This window comes from Sitophilus oryzae, unplaced genomic scaffold, assembly GCF_002938485.1.
Source record: "Sitophilus oryzae breed Bouriz unplaced genomic scaffold, Soryzae_2.0 scaffold_169_pilon_pilon, whole genome shotgun sequence".
Classification (NCBI taxonomy): Eukaryota; Metazoa; Arthropoda; class Insecta; order Coleoptera; family Curculionidae; genus Sitophilus; species Sitophilus oryzae.
In genome coordinates, this window is record NW_022146390.1 from 778,936 (window position 1) to 798,094 (window position 19,159).

General features: G+C 30.9%; 1 protein-coding gene across 1 annotated transcript; it reads right to left on the reverse strand.

Annotated features, from left to right (window-relative positions):
- Positions 1 to 10,451: 10,451 nt before the first annotated feature.
- On the reverse strand, positions 10,452 to 16,528 carry LOC115881115. Its single transcript, XM_030898497.1, has 3 exons — positions 16,317 to 16,528; positions 12,819 to 13,344; positions 10,452 to 11,198 (listed from the first exon to the last, which is right to left on the reverse strand). The coding sequence occupies exons 2-3, from the start codon at positions 13,339 to 13,341 to the stop codon at positions 10,669 to 10,671; spliced, it is 1,053 nt and encodes a 350-aa protein (XP_030754357.1). The 5' UTR covers positions 13,342 to 13,344; positions 16,317 to 16,528; the 3' UTR covers positions 10,452 to 10,668.
- Positions 16,529 to 19,159: the final 2,631 nt, after the last annotated feature.

The window sequence follows — 19,159 nt, forward strand, 5'->3', positions numbered from 1 at the left end:
TATTGTTCTTAGCAATTTCCTTTAGAATTTTTATTTTTGTTATTATTTAAATAAAAATACCCTAGACCTAAGTACCAGGAGTGTACCTAAACAGAGAGCTGCATCATGCTCACAGAAAACTTGAAAAAAATGACCTAGGTCTTTTTAGAAAAGACTTGTCATTAAAAAGATTTAAGTATTTTTATAAAAAAAGTCATTAAAATGATTTAAGTTTTTTTTTATATAAGGCTTAAGTCAGATTTATATATATTTTTCTGATAAATTTTAAAAGCAGCATTTCTTTTTTTGTTAGGCGGCAGCCAAGCAGGAGAATAAAAAAGCAATGCTCAATACCCTTAGCAAATAAAATGTTAGTTTTTCGGAACCGGTTTTAATTTTGTCGTGTTACGCGTGCGTAGTGAGTCTGTCCGACTCTGTTATAGGTATATACCGGGTGTTGCATCGTCGAGCGGGACATAGGAAATCCCAAGTAAATTTTAATGGGGTCAATTGAAGAGCACTAAAACCCACATTCAAAAGAATAACTATAGATATTTTTGATTTGCCCGTTTACGAGTTATCGCCGATTTCTTTTTAAATATTTCTCCTTTCTTATGGCCCTGTATTTCCTTATGAGCACCAGTCAAGGTAAAAGATAACTGTCAAATGAAGTTGTCATTTAATAGTACCTAAATTAATAAGTTATTGAATATTGTAATAATACTATAATTAATCTTGTAATTGATTACTTTATTTTACTTTAATTCATATTAATTTGTATTTATAAATACATGTTTAAGATTTCCGATGTAGGAATGAGTTTTCAATAATAATAAAGCACTAACTAGGTAAATTTCTGAAATGACAACTTCATTTGACAGTTATCTTTTACCTTGACTGGTGCTCATAAGTAAATACAGGGCCATAAGAAAGGAAAAATATTTAAAAAGAAATCGGCGATAACTCGTAAACGAGCTAATCAAAAATATCTAAAGTTATTCTTTTGAATGGGGGTTTTAGTGCTCTTCAATAAACCTAAATAGAATTATTCTCTAAAATAATTAGGGAAGCCAATAATTGATCCCATTAAAATTTACATGGGATTTCCTATGTACCGTAAGACAGAATATATCTAATACTAACAATAAGTACAATAATATTCACTATAGCAGAAATGCACCGTTTTTACTTCTGCACTGTGATCAATTACCGCGTCAAAAGGTCCGTTCGTCTAATTCTAATATAAATATTTGAGAATTAAAAGCGGCAACGTCGTGGGTCTGGCGAAAACGAATAAATCTCTATTTTTTATATAAATGGGACAAATTAAACGGCCCAGCATCAGGGCCTGAAGGCATCGCTTGAACATTTTTCGTCCGATATACCCCGGGTCTGACGGCCTATCTTCAACGTACCGGGTCTGACTCCGTCGATTTAATAAATATATATATATATATATATATAATCTTATAAAAAAACATTTTTGTGTTTTGTTAGTTGTTCTGAAAATTAACCCTTTTATTTTATATGGTTTTAGTCTCATCTGTACCTAAATTAATATTAAAAGTACTTAAATTGAATTCTGGTTATGTTGACTTGAGGGTAATTATATAGACTTAAGTCATTTTACTGACTTAACTTGCAGATCATGATTTAAGTCAAAAATATAGACTTTATAACTCATAAAAACGACTTAAATAACGTTAAATTGATTTGATTTGACTTGAAATAAAATGATTTAAGTCAAAGACTTGAAACTTAAATCATTTTAACTTTAGGTTAAATTTGACTTAAGACTCAAGACTTGTTACAGCTCGGTACTTAAATAATTATTTTAGTTTTTAAAATATAAAATTTTTCAAGACTTTTAGGAATTAAATTGAATATTTTTTTTACATCTGACAACAGGGCAGTGATTTAAGAATAGCTGTTGGTTGCATATACGAATATGTGTAGAGATGGGCATTGAACAAAAACATCGATATTAACATGACAGAAGTAGAGGGTATATAAAATAGGATAGAAATAATAATGTAATATTATTATACTTTATTATATTATACTTAATATAATTTTACAAGATACACTTACATTTAATGTTTCTTTTAGTTTATAATTATTTTGTTGCTTTTTTTTATTTTTTTTATGAAATGCTTAAGATATTGACTATGAAATGAAGATAGCTATTATTTTTATGTAAAATTATATGGGGAATGTCATCGATGTTCATTTCCAAGCCAACTGGACGCGGATTTTTTTTTTGTATCATACAGTATCTTATGCAATATTAAACAAATATAGTTAAAAAAAAACTTTATTATTTTCTGAATGTAATGATGATTAAGGTGTAGATTGGGTAGGTAGTTAAGAACAAATTTAATATAATTTGTATAAATGAATCTCATTAAGCAGTATGTTCTACTGAAGACTGATAAAATACATTTTTACAATAACAAAGAAAGTCATAGTAGAGAGTTTTTTTTAACTGTTTGTTTATTACAACAAAATATACATACAGGTAGCTAGCTTATTTCCATCAATTACTGTGAAACACTCGGTGGTTGAGTGGAAATCAAACTTTATATATATTTTAATAATACTATATTTTAATAATGTTTAAAATAACCAGTATAAACTTTACAATGAAACTGCGTCTTAATATCTAAATAATATTTTATATATCGCAGAACTGGGATAAAATCAACATTTTTTTCATTCTATGTACCTACAAGCATGATGTAATAATATGTATATATTACAAGTTATTATGCTAAGTAACTAATCAAAAGATAAAAAAGAAGCACCAAATTAATAACAAACTAAGAGAAACATTAACTGTAGTAATGTGTGTAATTGTGAGTATATATAATAACAAAATATATTAAGGTATTATTTTATATCTAGCTATCTAATCTAATAATTGGGTATCTCTAATTTTATAATTTAGATAATACAGGGTTGTTCACCACATACGACACGGAGTATTGTAGCTAAATGATTAGATTTTTACAAATTGTAAGTTTTGGGTTCGTTGAAGAACTATTAGAGCTACAATATAAAAATATTTTTACTAGATACAGAGTGTCCCAAATAAATAAAAAATATCAAAGTTGTATTTTTTTAAATTGAACACCCTGTATATTATTACATTTTTAGTTTCTACGATTAAAATAAAGGTAAATTTGATTAAGGTTTATTACACTTAAACATTACCGTTTTTGAAATATTTTCAATTTTGTGAAATTGCAGTAAAAATTTTAAGGCTTCATTTCTCCAAGGGTATCAAAGTTTTTAATACTAAATATTTACTGAAGTCTATTTATTGATCAGTTATTGTGTTGCAATAATAAAAATAATACTACCTCATACAGAGTGTCAAAAAATTTATTTTAAATTATTTCTAGTTTTAAACGGCAATAACTTTAAACGGCAATAACTTTTAACTAAACGTTTAATTTAAATGGAACGCCCTGTATATTTTAGAAGAATCAGATGCACAATTTAAGTGTGTATCAAATTGTGTTATACCACTTTTTACCTATCTTTTCAAGTTTCCGTAGAAAATGCATTTTCTTTTAATTTAGAAGTCATTTATCAATATACTCATGGAATATTGACGTTTTATATTGTTTTTAAAGCAACAAATGTACAAAATGTACAGGCTGGTAATATTATCGTTTTTAGCAAAATGTTAATATTACTAGCCCATTTGTATGCAAAAAGAAAACTATTTAAATCTTTAAAAAAGAGTATACAATTAATTAAATATACCACCATTATTTCCGCCCAAATACCAATCAATTACATACTTAATTATGTTTGTTAATAAGTTATTATAAATAAATGTGGATTTGAATCAGAAATCAATATAATAATAAGTTATGAAAATGAATGTCTCTGTTGTTATAAATAAGCATTTGTCATTTTGTCAAAAGTGTTACTTTTTACCACACTGTCTAATACACATACAAAATTCAGTTTTTTAGTATTTGGAGCAATTATTATTAATCAACGCAAACAGTCAATTAATGTAGTTTGAATACTGGAATCATATTAATTTGTCCTCTATAACAAATATTTAAACAGTTTATTTTATTTCTTAATAAAATAAACAAACTATATCGACAATATTAGTATCTGTACTTTTTAAAAAGTTGGTACATCTTTAAAAATAATCTAAAATGTCAGTATTCCATGGGTATATTGATAAATGAGTTTTAAATTACAAGAAAATGCATTTTCTACGGAAACTTGAAGATATAGATAAAAAATGGTATAATACAGTTTGATAGACAATTAAATTGTGAATTTGATTCTCATAATATATACAGGGTGTTCTATTTAAATTAAACAAGTTATTGCCGTTTAAAGCTAGTAATTATTTAAAATAAAATTTTAGACACTCTGTATAAGGTAGTATAATTTTTATTATTGCAACACAATAACTGATCAATAAATAAACTTCAGTAAATATTTAGTATTATAAACTTTGATATCCTTGGAGAAATGAAGCCTTAAAATTTTGACTGCAATTTCACAAAATTGAAAATATTTCAAAGACGGTATGATTAAAGTGCGGTAAACCTAAATCAAATGTACATTTATTTTAATCGTAGAAACTAAAAATGTAATAATATACAGGATGTTCCATTTAAAAAAATACAACTTTGATATTTTTTATTTATTTGGGACAATCTGTACCTTGTAAAAATATTTTTAAATTGTAGCTCTAATAGTCCTTCAACGAATCCAAAACTTACAATTTGTAAAAATCTAATCGTTTAGCTACAATACTCCGTGTCGTATGTGGTGAACAACCCTGTATATGTAGATAAATATGAATTAGGTTTTATATATATGTATGATGTTTTAAATATGTACCTATATGTAAAACATATATTTAAAACACCAGAAAAATGTGTTATTTAATTGTGATCAATCCCTATACACACATTTATAGTGGTTTAAATGAACGAATAATTGAAATAGAGTGGACATTAATTAGCGGGTTCATTTAAATTGTTAAGAAATAGTTCTGGTGCTAACGGTCAATTAGTCATGTATTTCGGTTGATTTGCGCTTCACAACATGGATAACGTAACATATTAACTATATAAAGTTGTCCTTATTGAATTTCGTAAATATATTTAAATGTTTCCATTTTATATCCTATACAGAGTGTCACAATATTCCGTGGACATAGAACTACTACGTATTTTTGAAATCAAAATAAGTTCATTAGACCCTAGATCATATTTTACTTACGTGGATAAGTAAATCACTATGGAAACTGTCGCAAACATATCAACGACTTACATTTATCTTCTTTCTTTGTTACACACGCGGTGCTTCTACTCTACCTATCCTTGTCGTGGACCTATCGTTCGCGCGCCAAATTTGAACATTAATTTTAAAAATTTAATTTGTAAAATGCATATATTTGAACAATAAATTGTATGTTTACTGCCACAAAAATTAAATTATATAAAAAATACATTTAGCCACTTTGTACGAATACCAATATTCTTAGGAAATCTAACCAGAAAATATGCATGTGGTTTAATATAAATAGAAGAACAACTGAATACTTTACTTGCCTATGAAAAGATAATTCGGGAACCTTTACATTAGAACTTCCACACACCAAACACTTTCTAGTCGTTTTTACGAGTATTTAGAAAGTCCAACGAAAAAAAATAGAAATATAATTGCACAAACTTAAAATTACCTTCTCACTGAACACACTTGCATTTTTGGCTATATAAAAGCGGTCGATAAAAGAGTAATTAATACAATTCTTATAATAAAAAAACGCAGAAAACAAGCGTTACACAATGGAAATAAAATTATGACATCTCGTTATGACAAGATTATGACAATGAAAAGTTAGTTTCCATAACAATGTGTAATTTGTACTTCCTAAAACCCTTTGAATAAGAAGACTAAGGAAAGAGCATATCAAAAATCTTAGGTACACCGCGATGGGCCTCAAATATGGCCGACTTAAATTCCGGTTTATCAGTGCCGTTCTAATTTTATTTAAAAAATGTAAAACTATGATGTAGGGTAGACGTGGGGTAGACTCAATAATTTGTTATTTTATTTTACGTTGTGAATAAATGTTGGTAGTTATTAAAATTGTTATAAAAATATATAATCGAGGGGTGTCTCACTATTGGAATTACTTGTACATTTTCTTGGCAGTCGCCGGCAGTCATTGGCAGTCTTGCGGCAGTCGCTTATAATAATTACATGGCAGTCATAGGCAGTCTTCTTCGCAGTCATTGGCAGTCGCTTGTCAACCAAAATTATATTTTGGCAGTACATATACATTTTTTACCCAAGTGAGACACCCCTCGTATATAATTCTAATAAAAATAGATAAGTTATAATAAGTATTTATTAACACAAACATCCGATACGCTACTGAAGCAGGTAAGTCAAATTAACGTATCTAAATTCTTTGACATCTAATCTTTGACAAGTAATAAATAAAAGCTAAAATGCAAGAAAAAGATATAATTTAGTTAATTTAAGTGAATTTCATAAATGATCGGTTTACTACACGTATGTATATTATATAGTCACTTACTAGCGAAAAGTTGTTCCATTATTTCACTCGATTCTTGTCGAGATCTACCCCACGTTACACAACCAATTATTTTAGAGTCTTTTTCGATAAATCGCGATAATGTCACTGTTAATTTAAGTTCTGCCACAATTTCCATCTAGATTTACTACCTTTATACAACTATCAGTAGTAGAATAAACAATAAATAACATAAAATAAGCTCCGTAAAGACTGACAAATCCACAAAATTTCAAATCAAATTCAAATGCATTTCAAATGTGTCAAATGAATCGTCAAACAGAACTGTCAAGGATCCCCACCCTAGAGAGCTTTTTCCGCCCACCATGCATGAATACATGGATAGCATTATGCTCCTTCCTTAGTGTTCTTATTCAAAGCTAAAACCCTTTGAATAAGAAGACTAAGGAAGGAGCATAATGCTATCCATGTATTCATGCATGGTGGGCGGAAAAGCCACCATAAAAGCTCTCTAGGGTGGGAATCCTTGACAGTTCTGTTTGACGATTCATTTGACACATTTGAATTTGATTTGAAATTTTGTGGATTTGTCAGTCTTTACGGAGCTTATTTTATGTTATTTATTGTTTATTCTACTACTGATAGTTGTATAAAGGTAGTAAATCTAGATGGAAATTGTGGCAGAACTTAAATTAACAGTGACATTATCGCGATTTATCGAAAAAGACTCTAAAATAATTGGTTGTGTAACGTGGGGTAGATCTCGACAAGAATCGAGTGAAATAATGGAACAACTTTTCGCTAGTAAGTGACTATATAATATACATACGTGTAGTAAACCGATCATTTATGAAATTCACTTAAATTAACTAAATTATATCTTTTTCTTGCATTTTAGCTTTTATTTATTACTTGTCAAAGATTAGATGTCAAAGAATTTAGATACGTTAATTTGACTTACCTGCTTCAGTAGCGTATCGGATGTTTGTGTTAATAAATACTTATTATAACTTATCTATTTTTATTAGAATTATATACGAGGGGTGTCTCACTTGGGTAAAAAATGTATATGTACTGCCAAAATATAATTTTGGTTGACAAGCGACTGCCAATGACTGCGAAGAAGACTGCCTATGACTGCCATGTAATTATTATAAGCGACTGCCGCAAGACTGCCAATGACTGCCGGCGACTGCCAAGAAAATGTACAAGTAATTCCAATAGTGAGACACCCCTCGATTATATATTTTTATAACAATTTTAATAACTACCAACATTTATTCACAACGTAAAATAAAACAACAAATTATTGAGTCTACCCCACGTCTACCCTACATCATAGTTTTACATTTTTTAAATAAAATTAGAACGACACTGATAAACCGGAATTTAAGTCGGCCATATTTGAGGCCCATCGCGGTGTACCTAAGATTTTTGATATGCTCCTTCCTTAGTCTTCTTCTTCAAAGCTAAAACCCAATAAAATTAATTGTGATTATTTTGGAAATACGGGCAACTTTTAATGCGCATGCGCAAAGTAAGGTTCTCGAGAAAGACAAACCTATTGAATGTCTCATAAGTGAAATAAAGAAGGTTTGAATATGGCATGTCGTGATGTTGGAAACATATTTTTTAATGCTAAACTTATGGCGTTGATTTATCCACGTAAGTATATATGATCTAGACATTATAGACAAAATTTACCTCTACACAAAAGTGCTTTGTTTCTCCGCTAGAGGGCATCAAACTTTTAAAAAATAAACCGTTATTCCGATTTGAATGAGATTTGGGGTGCTTGTGTTTTGCTAAGTGCTTTAACATTTGACCTTCACAAAAATCAAGAAAAAGTACGGGAAAAATATAATATATAATATATAGATATAAACGCTCCATTTCTAGAAAATTATTTTGTTTTAATCATCTGTTGGCAATGCTAACATGGTTAGCATTGTGGTGAATTAATTAAACCAGGTAAATGTAGGCCAATTTACCATACACACATATTTTCAGCTCTACTGTTACTGAGGGTAATTTAAAATTATAATATTTATGAGCATTAATTATTGCACCATTTAATTTTAGTAGCTAGGCAGCATATCTACTTATAATACTGATATTATTTATTCATTTAAAAATTCAATACCAAAATCTTTCATTTCTGCTCTCAAAAATACCGAACTATGAAATATATAGTATTAATAGGTATATTAACATCTCTTAATAACAAAAACTTTCATTTATAAATTAATATAAAAAAACAGTTTTGTTTCTATTAAATCCCTACATACAACTAAGCCCTCATAAAGCTATTCTCAAAAAATAATAGCAAATAGTATCTTAAACCGCAGTATTTCTGAGTAACTGTTTCAATTTGAAGCTCTTCGTCACTTTGTCTTCCATATCGACATTGTTATTCCCGAACACATCGTCATCACCAACCGACATCCTCCTTTCAAAATCCGTGGCCTTCTCATCCAAGAACCTCAAACAGCTAGTAATGTAGTCTTTAACTTTTCCCAGCTGGTCACCCTCGTACTCGTCCGCGTCTTTTATCTCGCCCAGCTCGGCTAAGCGCCTATCCAGATTGCTCTTGATCCCATTGTAGTTGACTCCGTTTTTTCTGCTCACGAATTTGGCTATTTCGGCTTCGATTTCGCCAAGGTGTTGGACGATGGACTTGATTTTGTCCCCGTTAGATTAAGCGGGGTCTGGTTCGTCGTCTGACTCATCGAAGAAGCGAGTCATTCGGTTGGAGTGGGTGAGTTCGTTAATGACAGCTCCGGGCATGACGGCTACACCGTCAGCTTTCAAAATGGATTTCCGTTTTTCGATGGGAGATATGACTCCTTTTTTAGAAACGTTTGAATCTGTAAAAGATATGGTTTTATAAAAATATTCTTTGTAGGTCCAAGAATGTTGAAGGGGAGGTTTGTTAATCTTAGAGTGCAAAATGCAATGGAATTTAAAAATCGTGCCCTCGATTACGTTGCTAAAAGTTTAATTGATATAAAATATACATATAATACTGATATTATTTATTCCTTTAAGAATTCAATAACAAAACCTTTCTTTTCTGCTCTTAGAAATACTGAACTATGTATAATATATTAACATCTCTTAATAACAGAAACTTTCATTTATAAATTAATATAAAAAACAGTTTTGATTCTATTAAATACCTACATACAACTAAGCCCTAATAAAGCTATTCTCAAAATAATAATAATAGATAGTATCTTAAACCGCAGTATTCCTGAGTAACTGTTGCAATTTGAAATTCTTCGCCACTTTGTCTTCCATATCTACATTGTTATTCCCGAACACATCGTCATCACCAATCGACCTCCTCCTTTCAAAATCCATGGCCTTCTCGTCCAGGAACCGCAAACAGCTAGTAATGTAGTCTTTGGCTCTTCCCAGCTGGTCAGCCTCGTACTCGTCAGCGTTTCTTATCTCGCCCAGCTCAGCTAAACGCCTATCCAAATTGCTTTTGATCCCATTGTACTTCACCCCGTTTTTTCTGCCCACGAATTCGGCTATCTCGGCTTCGATTTCACCAAGGTGTTGAACGATGGACTTGATTTTATCAGCGTTAGACTGAGCGGGGTCAGGTTCGTCGTCTGACTCGTCGAAGAAGCGAGTCATTCGGTTGGAGTGGGTGAGTTCGTTCATGACAGCTCCGGGCATGACGGCTACACCGCCAGCTTTCAAAATGGACTTTCGTTTTTCGATGGGAGATATGACTCCTTTTTTAGAAACGTTAGAATCTGCAAAAAGGTATGGTTTTATAAAAATATTCTTTGTAGGTCCAAGAATGTTGAAGGGGAGGTTTATTAATCTTGAGTGCAAAATGCAATGAATTTAAAAATCACTCCCTCAGTTACCTAACTAAAAGTTTAATTGGTATCAAATATACATATAATACTGATATTATTTATTCATTCAATAATTCAATAACAAAACCTTTCTTTTCTGCTCTTAGAAATAGTGAACTATGAAATAGATATAATATATTAACATCTCTTAATTACAGAAACTTTCATTTATAAATTAATATAAAAAAAACAGTTTTGATTCTATTAAATATCTACATACAACTAAGCCCTAATAAAGCTATTCTCAAAATAATAAATAGTATCTTAAACCGCAGTATTCCTGAGTAACTGTTGCAATTTGAAATTCTTCGCCACTTTGTCTTCCATATCTACATTGTTATTCCCGAACACATCGTCATCACCAATCGACCTCCTCCTTTCAAAATCCATGGCCTTCTCGTCCAGGAACCGCAAACAGCTAGTAATGTAGTCTTTGGCTCTTCCCAGCTGGTCAGCCTCGTACTCGTCAGCGTTTCTTATCTCGCCCAGCTCAGCTAAACGCCTATCCAAATTGCTCTTGATCCCATTGTACTTCACCCCGTTTTTTCTGCCCACGAATTCGGCTATCTCGGCTTCGATTTCACCAAGGTGTTGGACGATGGACTTGATTTTATCACCGTTAGACTGAGCGGGGTCAGGTTCGTCGTCTGACTCGTCGAAGAAGCGAGTCAATCGGTTGGAGTGCGTGAGTTCGTTCATGACAGCTCCGGGCATGACCGCTACACCGCCAGCTTTCAAAATGGATTTTCGTTTTTCGATGGGAGATATGACACCTTTTTTAGAAACGTTGGAATCTGCAAAAAGGTATGGTTTTATAAAAAATATTCTTTGTAGGTTCAAGAATGTTGAAGGGGAGGTGTTTGTTAATCTTAGAGTGAAAAATGCAATAAAACTACAACTTTCTGAATTATAGTGATGGTAGATTTTCTGTTATTAAAATTTAGTTAGTATTATCTAGTCACTATACTCTAGGAGTCGATCAAGGAACTAAAAGCAGACAAAGCATTGGGGATTACCCAATAGATGCATCAGTCACAAGGTATAAGTTTAAAGTCAAATTTAAAATAGATATACCGGATGCGTCTCAAAAGTGGCTCACCCCTAACTTTTTTATTGATTGGGATATTCAATATTGTTTTCGGTCACTTCCCCTTTCTCCGATAATGACTATAACTTTTAATTTTTAAATGGCACCCTCGGTACTAACCACACTAAAAATATTAGACGATCAAATTTATTTTTTCAAGGTTCCTTGATTAAAAATTAATGTTTTTAACACAGTCATGGCACTCTAGATTGAAATTTAAAATACCATTTTGTTTTAAGCGAAAGTGTCAAAAGTTGACATACATGACATTCTATTCGGAGTGTCATTTTCTATTGAATAAAGTAAAAATATACCGAGGGTGCCATTTAAAAATCAAAAGTGGTAGTAATTTCCGGTGAAACAGGAAGTGGCCGAAAGGAATTAAATAAGTCAATCAATCTTGATTTATGTCATACACTAACATACCAAATCTCGTTTTTTTTTATCTAAAAAAATAAAATAAAAATAAAGTCTCAAAAGTGGCCCCCCACACTAGAGCCACTTTTGAGACGCACGGTATATAATAACAGTGATTAGTTTAATAAAAATACTTTCAGCTAACAAGTATTGGTACACATAACGTAAAACGTAAAAGGTTCACCACTTCTTCTGTGGTTAAAGGGTGTTTCTACTGTCCCTCAAGCAGCTACAGTTTTACCAAAATTGCGATGTTGTTTTTTAAGAACAGTATCCACAGATAGACATTAATCTTAATTATTTGCATAATATGCAAAAGAAACAAAAACTATATTGGAAATTACTTTATGTCATTGTCAGTCATATGTCCAATTATATCTTTACGAAATTCATCAGTTTTTAACCAAGGCATGATCGAGAAAAAAAGCGTTATAGATGGCTTGGAAATGGAAATAAATATTGCTGTAATTTGTACGCAAAATTATATGGGGTAAGTATGTCATAGATCGTCATTTTCATCGATGATGATTCATACGATCGAAAAAAACGCATCAAAAACGGCTGTAGAATAACAATCGATGATAATTTTGCCTAGGTCAAGCTCTAGACGTCATTTACTTAGCCCTTTTAAGTACTCTTTTAATGGCGCCTTGTGCCAGCTGGCCTTAAGAAGATTAAATTATTTTAATATTGAGTAAAAATTAGTTTTAAAGTATAATAAAATAAGATTTGTGTCTGGAAACGTTTTATCCTTTTTAAATCTTTTTATAAATCGTGTTAATTTTTAGCAAATGACGACTATAGATTGATCTTGCCAAAATTACCATAGTTTTTCATTCCCTAGCCGTCTTTGACGCTGTTTTTTTTTATCATACGTTATTTATATATGTAATTGTATTTAGATACTGACCTGCTTCTGATGCAACTTGGACTACTGTCAATTGCACGGTTTTTCTTTTATCATCTTCGCTCGTCGTAATATCTGAATTTGCCAGATTTTGGTGAATTTCAGCCACTGTTTCATCTGGACCTACCGAACTCATTACTTCAGAGGCATTATTAAGTGTCGTAGCATCTTGATTTTGTTGTTCGTTTTGTTTTTGTTGGTTCTTCTTCTCATTCTTCACTTTATTTTCTTCTAGTTTTTCCTTTAGCGCTGTCTCAGCTTCGCTTATTCTTTTGTAAATATTTTCGTATAGGTTTCGAACTTGGGGTTGTAAGTCGCGACTTCTTCTGTTTAGTTCGTTTTTCAGTACTTCGATCTCTTGCGTTATGGCGTTGTAATGAGTGTCTTCGTTTATGCCTTTGAATTTTTTGATTTCCTTGTAGATACTGTCGACTTTCGGTTTTAGATTATGTAGGGTTCGTCTTTGGCTTCTGCGAGCGATGGTGTTTCTTCTTTCTAATGGCGATTTGGTTTGTAAAGCTCCCATAGTCTAAAATTTATTAGAAATTATGTGTTATTTTTAGATCAAATACATATATGAGTGGTTCAGAAGTGAACTGAATCAAGTCCTAAAAGATAATTATGGAGAAAAAACTGAAATCTATACTACTAAAATATAAAATCCCTAAGTGACTGACATACTGATTAATCACGATCCTGCTCAAACCACTCAACGTAAGAAGCTCAATTTTGGCATACAGGTTGATTCTATGGTGTAGAGGTTCGATAGGAAGGGATTTTTCGAAATTCTAGTTCCGAGAGGGTTTCGAAATTCCAGTTCCAGGCTAAGAAGGTTAGAAGAATTTTTTAGAATTTAGAATGAGTGGGAGGGGGGTTAATCACTTCGACCTTACAGATCCATTGTGTCCCCCTTTCTTGAATCATAACTCATCATACAGTCCCAGGGCTTTGACAAAAGCCAGTATCTGGGACGGTTTTATAGAGGGTAGTTCTCCATCTCCAATATCAGTCGTACCAAAATTCATGGCACGAATGGTTGTCGTCGCTAAGAGGTTCCAAGAGGATTTAAAAAACGGTCTTCAGAAAAAATGCTTAAACACGTATATTTTATTTTGTTTTTTTACATATTTTAAGATTTTTTATAAATGTATTCAGGGTGTTTCGAAAAATTTGGTCATTGGTTAATCACGATCCTGCTTAAAGCGCTTGACGTAAAAAGCTGATTTTTGGAAAACAGATTGACTTTGGGGTGTAGAGGTTCGATAAGAAGGGATTTTTCGAAACTCGAATTCTAAGGGGGTGAAACTATCCCTCAAATATTCAAATATTTTTTATTTTAAAACCAGTGAGTTTTTCGGAAAAACTCTTAAACACGTGTATTTTATTTTGTTGTTTTATCTATTTTAAGATTTTTTTATAAATTTATACAGGGTGTTTCATAAAATATGACCATTGAGTAATCACGATTCTGCTTAAACTGCTTGACGTTTAAAGCTGATTTTTGGCAAACGGATTGACTGTGGGGTGTTGAGGTTCGATAAGGAGGGGTTTCTCGAATCTCAAATTCCAAGAGGGTGAAAACGCCCCTCAAATATTACAATATTTGTTATTTAAAAAACGGTTAGTCTTTCGGGAAAACGCTTGGATAAGCATAATTTATTTGTTTTTTTTTACATATTTTGAAATCTTTAATAAAAAATCATACAGCGTGTTCCAAAAAGTTGGGTAATTTCTTAACAACGATTCTGCTTAAACTGCTTGACGTTAAGAAAATCTTACTTTTGCCAAACGGATTTTTCGAAAGTCAAATTCCAACGAGATGAAACTACCCCTCAAATATTACCAAGTTATATAATAATATATTGTTTTTTCTCATGCTGACATAAATGTGAGAAAATTTTATCCAGTTTGTATGTTAATGGAAATTCTTGCTTTGCTGTATCATCACCATTACACATTGATAAATGAGAGTTAAAGTTTTTTAATGCTACTCAACTACAATAAAACAAGTTGGATAAACAGGCTATAGCTGCTTAATGCGAGAAGCATGACTTGGTTCATTTCTTTACTAAAAAAAACGACATTCTATAAACATATAAAGACGGTTATCTTAAAATAGTAGAACACTAGACTTAGTACATTGGAAGTAAGTACTGCACAAAAGATACTGCATGATCGAAAAAAACGACGCCAAGCTGGCTTTCAAACGACAATGATGACAACATTCACAAACTATTTCATGAAGGACATATATATTTATTAGAAATATTTGAAGCAAGCTTTATGAAATCTAACATATTTTGATAAAAACCTTCAGTTAAATTACGACATTTTTAACTACATATTTTACAGTTAATATTTGTTTATTACTAATTTCCTATCTACTACCTTTTTCAGATAAAAATTTGATATAATCTGTATTAATGTCATTAATATGCTATAAGATTTCAGATATATACATTATAGTTATATAAAATTAATAGGGGGATAGTTACAAATATTATGTTTTGGTGTTTTTAACGTTCCTTTTCTCTAAATTTTAGTTTTATAAATTCGAAGTCTTATTTTTTATGGAGGGTAGTAATACCTCTACCCTCCATAATTTTTTCTTACATCGTAGCGTTTGAAGTATGATGATTTTGAGACAAAATTTGGTGCACATTTAAAGCTCGTTCATAATTATAAGTCTGCTAATTTTTTATTTAGATATAATTCGATATATTTATGTTATTAGCGTGTCTTTTACAAAACTATTTACACTAAAATACACAATTTTGCATGGAGTATAAAGGAAGAGTCAAAAATAGATGTTTGGGGAGCATTTTTTTTTAAATTTTCACATTTAATACCGACATTTTATGACTTAATAATATATAATATAAATAAATTAACACAGTTTAGGTAGTTAGAAAGCCCCAAAAATTTGCTATTTTACAATTTGAGCATGGCTTTGAATATCTAGAAACTTTAATCTATGCTAAATTCATTAAACAAAAAAAATACAGCGTCACATTCAAAAATATATAAGTTGTTTAGAAATTTAATTAATTATTTATCTTTGTGCACTACAATAATACTAGTAGTCACTCCTGTATTTTATAAAATAATTTGAAGTGAAAGTCTCAAACAGGGGACCTTATTTAGAATCCTCGGTCACTCTGTATAAACTCACTTAAAAGAGTACGTTTTGCAACAATTTTGAGAGCTATTTAACTGTCAACAGTTATCACTTTCAAACATAATTTGAAAACATTTTGCAATCTCTCAGTAAAAAATGTTAATATTTTGATATAACACTTTCTAACATAGTTTGCACGGCTATAACTAATTTCCCGATATAATTTATCTGTAAAAAAGTATAATATAACCTGTATAAATGTAAATCAGTAATTTTTCCTTTGTAATGTGATATTTCACGCATAGTAAAATGATATGAGTCATGTATTTTCCATACTATAATGAATATAATATCGTTAATAATAGTTCTAATATGAAACTTACATTGTTCCTTCAATAATAATCACGAAAAAAGTCACATTTAGATTCACTGTGGTCTGAAAACTGCACCTTTCTCGACAATTTTCAGTTTTAATTGAAAATTAATTAGTTTAAGTGTCACACCTACAATGAAACATAAAATAACCAACATGGAGGTCAAAAGATAACCATTGTGATAACGCTGATAACGCGCTGTTACTCATATGTAAGCGTTTTTTTTTCGCGTATTATTGGAAATATATTATTTCTTAAATAATATTTTATTAGTATATTGTAGGTGTTTTAGTAATATTAATAAATGTATCACTGTCACACTGAACTAACTCTGGTAGTAGTTTCTATATTTTACTTTAAACGGTATTTTTAACTTGACGATTTTACATGTTTATTTTATTGAAAAACAACGGAACTGGTTTTTTTATGAATGAGATTGAGTCAGAATGTGATTATCATAAAATTCTTCGAAATCTAATAAGTGTTGTTGATTATTTCAATAATATACAAACTGAATTGGGATTTTGCTGTCTATTCCAATATGATCTGAATACCAAAATTGGTAGTTTGATGGCGCGCTCAGAGGACTCGTGTACTTGGCAAACATTTGTTATTGGTATACAGGGTTCGGCGATAGTGCGTCGGTCAATCTGTAGCTCCTATAATAAACAACTTAGAAATTTTGTTGTATTCATCTGTTATGTTTTTTTAAAAAAAGGCTGAAAAAATATATATTTTTTCTCTTTATTTAATATCTCAGAAACTACCAAAACATATTTTTAAAGTGATCAGAATGGAAGCCAAAAATGCAATAATATACACTGTCTTCCATCTAAAAAAAATCATTCCGATCAACTCACACATTTTTGACCCACCTTATAGAAGTTAAAATATTTTCTTGAAACATGTCCTATTAATAGTTTAGGTTTTCATTTATAAAAAAAAATTAAGCTGTTTATTATAAGAGCTACAGATGCCCGACGCACTATTACCGGACCCTAACATAACTAACGGACTTTTTCTATAGAACTATCTTTGTTGGTTGTTTACAAATTGTATAAGTCTATTTCGAGAAATTTAAGTAAAAGCATTTGCTTAACTTTTATTCATAAGACCCAATGATAACAATACACAATATATACAACTTACAATTCCATACATAAGAGGTTTCGGAAAAAAATAAGAAAGATAGGAAAACAATATAACATACGAACATCTTTTAAAACACAAAATACACTTAGATCCATTTTATCACATACTAAACCAATGAATACCAGAACAACAAACAAAAAATGTAATATATAAAATACCATGCGAATGGGATAAATTTTACATTGGTGAAACATTTAGAGCCTTAAATGGTCGAATTAAAGAACATAAAGATTATTTAAGAAAGGGAGAATTTCACAAATCTAAGATTTGTCAGCATTCATGGGACACAGGGCACAGAATAAATTTTAATAACGCCAAAATTATAACGAAAGAAGCGATAGAATGTATAGCAATCGCTTTTAATGAAAGAAGCGATAAAAGCGATGTATCGCAATCGCTTTTTTGATTTTAAAGAATATAACATAAATAAACATAACATACCTAAAAATTAAAAATAATCATACAGAAAGTTTTTTTTTCGTGTTTACCTTATTAAGTAATTGTTATCAGGTAGTAATTGTTAATTTTGAAGTTGATATAATGTCATTTTAACAGAACGTCAACAGTTTTTGCAGACCAGAGAGAACACTAATAACAAAGTTTATATTAACTTGTGGAATAGGTCATTTCGTAGACAAGTTTATTTTGTCACCGCGCATCCCAGACGCGCATAGCGTTTAGGCGGTCAAGAAAGGAAGTTTTCAACTTTGCAAGTTAAACATTTGACAGGATTAATTAGATTGTCAGTAGCTTTTTCTATTTCTTAGCTCTAGAAGGAGATAACTAAAATCTGTTGACAATCGGAGTAATAAATTGATTTTGACTGAATGTACCTGTTCTTTTAGCTTGTGAGAAGACAAGATTATTTATTGTAATATGATTGTCATTATTGATTATTTGAGATTCCACGATTATTCGGCATTTTTGTAATTTTTGTTTTGTTGTTGAGATCCAGACAAAACATTTCCTTTAAAGGTAAGTTTTATCTCGGTAATTATTTTAAAATACCTAATATTAATAGTGAGTAGTGAGTGCACATAATATAGTCTAACAGCTAGCAACGTTTTCGAGAAAGTATTTTAAGACGTCTGGCTCTTTGATATATCTTTTTATATTTTTTGCTCTCTGGAACAGTATGCGGCCCGTCTGGCTGCCGATATCCGTTGCGTTCACTACTGCGCATCGGAAGAAGATCCTATATTTTTTTTTTAATTTAGTCCTATAAATTCTAGTATTGAATATAAATCGAACATGTCTCCATAGCGCAGTGCGCAGAGTTTCCGACTACGAACCGACGATTCAGAGTTCGAATCTGGGCCAGGGCCAAAGACTTTTTTATTTTATTTTCGTATATATTCTGATAGTAAAGTATTAAATAATTCTGGTGATTCAAAAAAAAACAAATATTTAATACTTTACTATCAGAATACAAACGAAAATAAAATAAAAAAGTTTTGGTCCTGACCCGGATTCGAACTCTGACTCCTCGGTTCGTGGTCTGAAACTCTATGCATTGAGTTATGGAGACTCGGTCGGTTTATATTCAATACTAGAATTTAAATGACTAATAAAATAAGATTTTCTTTCAATGCGCAGTAGGGAACGCAACGTTTACCGGCAGCCAGACGGGCCGCATGCTGTTCTAGAGAGCATAGTAAAAGATATATCAAAGAGCCAGACGTCTTAAAATACTTGTTTTT